The following is a 7500-nucleotide window of genomic DNA, read 5'->3' as shown; positions in this document are numbered from 1 at the left end:
TAGTCATTTATATATGCACAACAGAATGCTACGAGATGAGCGCTCGATAGTAAGAGAATATGATTTATACTATATATATTTATGTTTTAATGTTTGTCTTCCTGCATTTTGATTTCATTATTTGATTATTTCCTGCGTTTTGTACTAATTCCTTATCGATTGCGCAATTATCCATGTTCAGTTTGTTTTAACTCAAACCATAAAATGTAATTATGAAAATAATAACAATTATAATAATGAAAATGATAATGATAACAGTTATAATATATGTAAGGGATAACGGCCGACGAGGTGACAGGTTATACGAAATTAATGGCGAGGCGGCGGCTCCGAAGTTTGGCGACGCGCGCAGCGCGGAGACAAAGTTGCCTCCGCCAAGCCATTAATTTCTATAACCGGTCGACCTCGAAGGCCGTTATCCCGCTTATCTGCCGTTATGGTGGGGTACTTTTTAATCTATTATTGTCTGTAAAGTTGTAGGAACCATGTTCTATCAAGATAGAATGTTGCTGTGCGGGCGTCCAACTTGACGCGCCTAGAATCTTCATTTGGTAGCCTGCCGACGCTGTGATTATTTAATTTTCCCTTGGCCATATACCACGGCGGGATGGAAGTTTAAAAACTAAAACTTGCGAAGCATTTCTACATGCTGAATCGACACATGTTGCATCACGCCTCTATTTCCCCCTGCTGATCATCACAGGCTACCTGTGAACTTCGTGCATAAAAGAGAGAGAGAGAGAGAGAGAGAGAGAGAGAGAGAGAAAGAGATTCCCCACGCTAGGGTCATTTTTGATAACTCTTCCTTCCCCTTTCACACGTGTTCCTTCCCCACAAGGGGAAAAAAGGATGTTTTCAGATCAATACCAAAGGGAAGGCAGCGGGAAATAGCCTACATTTTAAAAACCATGGGAGTGGAGCAGATGACGAGGTGACTCGTTTGAATTATGCCAACTGCAGAATATTTAGTGCGCACGTAATCAGGCGCGCCTCTATCAGATGCATGTAGTAGAACCTTTAGGGCGACAGACTTGACAACCAAATGCGATAGAACTGACGACTGGCTCTTGGCTTGACAACCAAATGCGATAGAATTAACGACTGACTCTTGACTTGATAAACAAATGCGATAGAACTAACGACTGGCTTTTGGCCATAGCAACCTGCAGTTTAGAATTAGTAACCTAACTTAGGCGGTGTTTATACATACCCGGGTATTTTGATATACGCAGACCTTCTCCTTCGGATGTGCCTTTCGTTCACAAACAAACGAAGGTTTTCCCTCTATAAACGAAGCTCCAAAAAAACTCCGGCAAAAGTGGAGATTTTTTAAAATCTCCGGTTAGCGTTTGTATATAAACAGAGATAAACGGAGACTTGAATGGCACTACTTATTTGCCTTTGATGTGAACGAACATATTTCGCTAAGCAAAATGTTCGTTTATTAAAATACCCAGGTAGGCCTATGTATAAACAGCACCTTAGTCGCACCAGAGACGGTTTTAATGCAGAGACGGCCAGCTCGACGTTCCTTCCTGTTTCACTTATGACGTCGGCCACGCCCCTTTAGGAGACCTGATAGGAGACTTTTATAATGGGCGCCTATGGCGAATCTGACTTTTCCACGGATACGACCAATGCCTTAATTCATGGGCGGAGCGATGGATTTAAAAATTGTATATCTTGCGAGTCACATGCCTTCTTTACATTCTGAAAATTTAAATTACATCTCAGAATTAATTTTTCACAGAGAAAATCTACTCTGTTTGACACGTGTCCCGTCTACTGCGGGCCACTGCCATGGAATGCCAAGAATGATTGACAAGCGGTGCAGAATATTTGCTTTGCGTGAAATCAGGAGCGGTTGATAAGGAGCCCTGCATTAATTTACGTTTATTTCTGTTATGTTTTGTTGTTACATCGTAGGCCCTTGTTCACGTCTACTTTGCACGTCTGTTGTGAAATAGTAGCCTAATTTCGGCAAATTATTAAAAGTTTGATGTTCTTTTCTGCACGTTTCAGTTTCAGTGCTGTCCATAAGTAGCCTGTTTTCGCCGCTCCCCAGTCTGCCCACGGGTTTATAGCCTAAATCTAGTGAGACACCATGACTGCAAATAAATGACAACAGTTGGGTGGCAAATGCATACGTTAGGCTACTGTTAAATTATCGACTTCATTCGATATGGCTACTCTTTGCAGCAGTCTGTGTTGCATGACACTTCAGCATCATCTTATCCAGTCAACTGTTAAACGAAATGCAGGTTGCGCCAGGCAGGGCAAAAGTTAGCGGAGATGGCTGGTTAACTCGGACATTAGCCTATTAATTTAGCAAATATTGTAGGCCTATTAGTAGGCTAGTTCAGATACACCGCGCTCTTCCCTGTGGTGCGTCTCCAGTTGAATAAAGGTGAGAAAGTGGATCGCACTCGGGTTCTTCTTTTTTTCTTCTTCTTTTTTTTTTTTACAAGAGTGTAGACAAACGTTTTGGCTGCTGCCTCCACTTCTGCTGCTATGTAAAAAAATGAAAAGATGAAAATAAGAACCAGAAGTGCGATCCACTTTCTCACCTATTCAACTGGAGACGCACCACACGGAACAACGCGGTGTATCTGAACTGCTACTACTTCTGCAACTGAGCCACACCAGCAGCCTCCAAGATACCCTTCGAGACGATTAGCCTAAGTTAACAGACGCAAGAGCCAAAACTTTCACCTTCAGCGCAGCAGAAAGAACAAAAATCCTGTACTATCCAGCAAATATTGGATTAAAAACCGTGAATCTTGACATGAGAAAATAGAGGATAGGCTCAACGATGCACTAATGGGATGCACGGGATACGAGTTTGATAGGAATAGCTGTAGGTTCTCTCCAAATGTTCGTGTTTGGCACTGCATAGCCTGCACTCTCTGGATATTCTCGGGGTTTTTTATCAGGCTATTGAGTGATTTTTAGTCATGCATGTGCAGCGCAATGTTTTAGTCAAAATTCGGTACAGTTCCGTGAATTTGGATCCTCTGAAGGCACGATAGCCTATGAACGCACACATGTGTCTAGAACAAAATGCCATAGACGGGAATAATGACAGCTGAGGATTGTAGGTGAATATGGTTACATTACGCGCTGCTAGACACAATGGATTTAAATAACCTACTTGTCTGTTTCTAAAGGCTAAAGGCTATCTGAAGCACGTCATGCTTCTGTATCAGCCTACATGTAGGCTAGGCTCTGTCTCCAGTGCAGACTTCAGTGTAGGCCTAGTCCGTTAAGATCCTCTCCTTTCTAAGCACGAAATGAACACAAAAAACTTCCGTCTAGTTGTGTAGCACAATAGGCTATACTTCATATAGGCCTACGAAGTCATGGCCACGATTGCATGAACTTGATTAAATTAAATTTAAAATTATACACGAGGTCATGTCTAAACTCAAGCAGCACGTCTTTCATAGTGAATGTAGCCCCTTAATGCTCGCCGTACCTCCAGTGGCACGCTGTAATAGTCACTGAAATGTAACTACCATAGCACTACAATACTATGACACAACACAGGCCTTTTAGTAATGCAACACGAGTTGGTCATTACCATACTGGTAACAACAAATGTATAAAGCCGCATCTTAAGGGGTTAAATAATTTGGTTGGACATAATTTTTTTTATAAAAAACCCTAAACCTGCCACACAAGTTTTAATCATTGTGCCGTCGTGTCATGTCCCTCAACCTTCTTGCATGAATCAGATGGCTCTGTCTGCAGGCACTTGATTTTGTTCACAGTGGCAGTATTTCTCACGTTTATGCCATCTGAAATATCAAAAGCATTTTGATTTAGTGCAGAGACCACGGCAACATAAAGTTATCATTAAGTTGCCCAGTTTGTAAAATTGTGCGTGATGCTGCTGTTAAACGTTGCCTGACTGTTTCTCGGACCGGAGTTCTCCTAGCGCCAGCGGAGCAAATTAATTTAGGAAACGTGATTGGTGGATTCTGCGCTGGTGTTCGATGATTGACAGTTTGGCCACGCCCTTTTAGGAGACCAGAAGTACTTGGTTGGTGAAACATTCCATCCTATTGTTGACGTCACCAGCTGGCTATCTTTTTAGAATAGAGAATCTTTGGTCGCACCTTTGACGCCTGACAGGTTATAGGGAATTAGTTGCAACCACATCAGCCAATCAGAAAAGAGGATTCAGTTGCATAGGCAGATAAATAATAGTAATACTAATAATTGTACTTTCATACCACAAATTCATACATGTAGCTGTAGGTGCTTTAACTGTCAGATTAAAATTAAGAAACAAATAATGAGAAAAATCCATGACAGAGATTGATTAAGAAAAAAACAGATTAAAAAGTCAAACCATAAAATATACAGCAGTAACATCACTGTAAGACTTAATCTGCATAGCAACGCCGTATTACCAGCATTTTGCTAATGTAAGGTCACACAATTTCACCAGAGATGTCCTTCCTCTTGTCCTTCTCTTAATGTCAACCAACATGAATTATTGTTGAACTGGTCCACGGAAAATTAAAGATACAACTCTGGTGAAATTTGCTGGCATTTAGGCTTTAATTGATGTTCATGCTGAATGCGCAACTAGAATGAAACTGTTAAGTTCACACATCAGGATGTGAAAATGTACTGTACTTTAAGGTGATAGAAATTAGAAATAAACTGTTTTTCCACAGCCCACGGTTGACCTTAATGAAAATGCCAAACACTACACCAACTACTAGGTTACAAAAACATGTGCCTCAGCAAACAAGTTACAGCATTTGGAGACTAAATCACGTGTCTCAGTAGGAAAAGAGCTTGTGATACCCAAGTCGCATGCCTGTCACGCTATACCATTCTGCCCTCGAGTCATCCATGTTCAACACCCATGTGGGTGGGTGTGTGTGTGTGTGTGTGTGTGTGCGTGCGTGCGTGCGTGCGTGCGTGCGTGCGTGCGTGTGTGTGTGTGTGTGGGGGGGTAGGTACTGTATACATAACTAGCAGCAGTTGCATATGAATAGAGTTCTGAATGTGTGTGCGCGCGTCGCATGCATGCGTGCTTGCGTCTGTGCATGTGTAAAGAAGAGTCCTTAATTATGTATATACATGCAGTTTTGAGGACATCCATGTGATGTGTGTGTGTGTCTTTTAGCAGTGGTCCTGCAGTAACTTGGTGTGTGCTCCTCCATGTGCACTTGAACATGTGTAGTGTAGATGAAGGCTAATGCATATGCATTTCCCCCTTGGCACGAGGAGAAGGCGGTGACTGAAGGAGCCGTTTCATGTACAGTTTAATGCTGATAAATGCTCTCTCTCTCTCTTCTCTCTCTCTCTCTCTCTCTCTCTCTCTCTCTCTCTCTCTCTGTCTCTCTCTCTTTCTCTCTCTCTTTCTGTGTGTGTGTGTGTGTGTGTGTGTGTGTGTGTGTGTGTGTGTGTGTGTGTGTGTGTGTGTGTGTGTGTGTGTGTGTGTGTGTGTGTGTGTGTGTCTGTGTGTGTGTGTGTGTGTGTGTGTGTGTGTGTGTGTGTGTGTGTGTGAATGTGTGCGCGTGTAGGAAAGCTATAGTGAGAAGATGTGTGAGAGCATGAGAGCGTGTGTGAGAGCTTATGATTCTGTTGCTTCATTTGAATATGCACATGGGTGCCCCCTTCCATGTAATTGCAAACATGTTAACACAGCACAGACTTTTCTTCCGATGTATCTCCCCATAACATCTCTTTCATCTTCAATTAGAAATTAATTAGTGGTTATGTCGTATATTTACAAGGCGTTGTTGTAAAGATAATTACAAACATCTAAATCTGTCCTCGTCTGCCTCATATAAAAAAATGTCATCAGAAGGTCAGATGGCTTAGTCAATAACGAGGGGTGACACCAGGGGTGAAATACCAGTGTCATGTGACCATTATCTGTTATCAGGGCCGCTGCTAAGGTTTTGGAGGCCCTATGCATAACTGGTCAGGAGGCCCCCTCATAATTACATAATAATAACAATAATACATGTTTTAGTCAATCTCAATTTAGGAGGCCCCAATTTTGGGGGAAAAGTGGCTGAGTGCCTAAGTGGTTGAGGCCCTAGGTGCTGTGCTTACTCTGCTTATGCCTAGCGGCGACCCTGTGTGTAATGGATATTGAAAACCTGTTCTTGTGCATTTCAAATTTCCTATTCTGAAAGTTATTGACAGGATGATAATGGAATAATATAGAAATGTAATAATAAAGACAATATGCAGTGCACATATCAGTGTGTCCATGTCTTTGTGTTTGTGTGTGTGTTCACGTAAGCGTGTGTGTGTGTGTGTGTGTGTGTGTGTGTGTGTGTGTGTGTGTGTGTGTGTGTGTGTGTGTGTGTGTGTGTGTGTGTGTGTGTGTGTGTGTGTGTGTGTGTGTGTCTGTGTGTGTGTGTGTGTGTGTGTGCGCGTGTGTGTGGCGTGTGTGTGTGCATGAGTCCTAGTTTCTGTCTGTCTGTCTGCATGTGTATATGTACTGTGTGTGTGTGTGTGTGTGTGTGTGTGTGTGTGTGCGTGCGTGCGTGCGTGCGTGCGTGCGTGCATGCGTGCGTGCGTGCGTGTGCGTGTGTGTGCCTGTGTGCGTGTCTGTGTGTACTAGTCTCACCTGCTCGGGACTTAACCCCGGCGGTACCCACGCGTATTCCTCCAGTGCACAGCCTGAGTCGTCGTCCGATGTGGAGTTGCGCTGGAAGTCGTACATGAGCTTGGTCACGGCCTTGTCCATGTCCAGCTCCAGCGCCATCACAGCACACCGCACATGCTCCCGGCCCAGAGCATGCACCAATCACAGCTGAGAAAAGAGAAACAAGGGGAGGAAGAGGACAGTGACATTTAGATTAAGCGGCAGCAACAACAACAAAGAAATTACTGAAACAGTAGCACACAAAATGAGCACAACCAAAACTCAGAGTGAAGTCAGAAGAGAAAACTCAGAACAAAAGCCCAATCACTGTCAGAGACCTTCAACACTCCTTTATTGTGAACCGTTGTCACCACTTAAAAAGTGTACTTTACATTACATGCATGTTGATCCTTCCATTCACCATAAAAGGGAGTAGAACCCTCCTTCCCCTTTCCCGCCATCACCCCACCATCATTACCACCTAAAACTAAGCTTACCACCATTACAGATTGACCAAAGCCCCTTATCTAAACACCATTTTTTTCAAACAAAGTAACATCAGCTGTGACCTTAAAGTAGAAAGAGAGAGAAAGAGAGAGAGAGAGAGAGAGAGAGAGAGAGAGAGAGAGAGAGAGAGAGAGAGAGAGAGAGAGAGAGAGAGAGAGAGAGAGAGAAAGAGGGAGTGAGAGAGTGTATGTAGGGGGAGTAACAGAAGACACAGAAGCGAGAAACCAAAGATTGATACAAGACACAGAAAGAGAGAAGGTAAGCGGATCAAGAGGTAAGCATATCAGTACGTACATCCAGTGCTGGTTAATTTGCATGCCTGATATCTGCATATATTTGCGGCATATAATCTTTCAGTGGCATTTCTGCTT

At 43.1% G+C, this 7500-nt stretch overlaps 1 protein-coding gene across 2 annotated transcripts in view; it reads right to left on the bottom strand.

Moving 5' to 3' along the window:
• The window catches only part of prickle2a (prickle homolog 2a), a 115100-nt gene that overhangs the window by 44711 nt on the left and 62889 nt on the right, over positions 1-7500 (bottom strand). For both annotated transcript variants that reach the window (XM_063208801.1, XM_063208802.1), the window contains exon 2: positions 6605-6790. In XM_063208801.1, the coding sequence (XP_063064871.1) occupies positions 6605-6742 (138 nt within the window). In that variant the 5' untranslated portion in view covers positions 6743-6790. The remainder of the gene's footprint in view (positions 1-6604; positions 6791-7500) is intronic.

Source organism: Engraulis encrasicolus, chromosome 10 (assembly GCF_034702125.1).
Source record: "Engraulis encrasicolus isolate BLACKSEA-1 chromosome 10, IST_EnEncr_1.0, whole genome shotgun sequence".
Lineage (NCBI taxonomy): Eukaryota > Metazoa > Chordata > Actinopteri > Clupeiformes > Engraulidae > Engraulis > Engraulis encrasicolus.
Note: the sequence above shows the minus strand (reverse complement) of the source record. Positions and strands in the feature narration are given on the sequence as shown.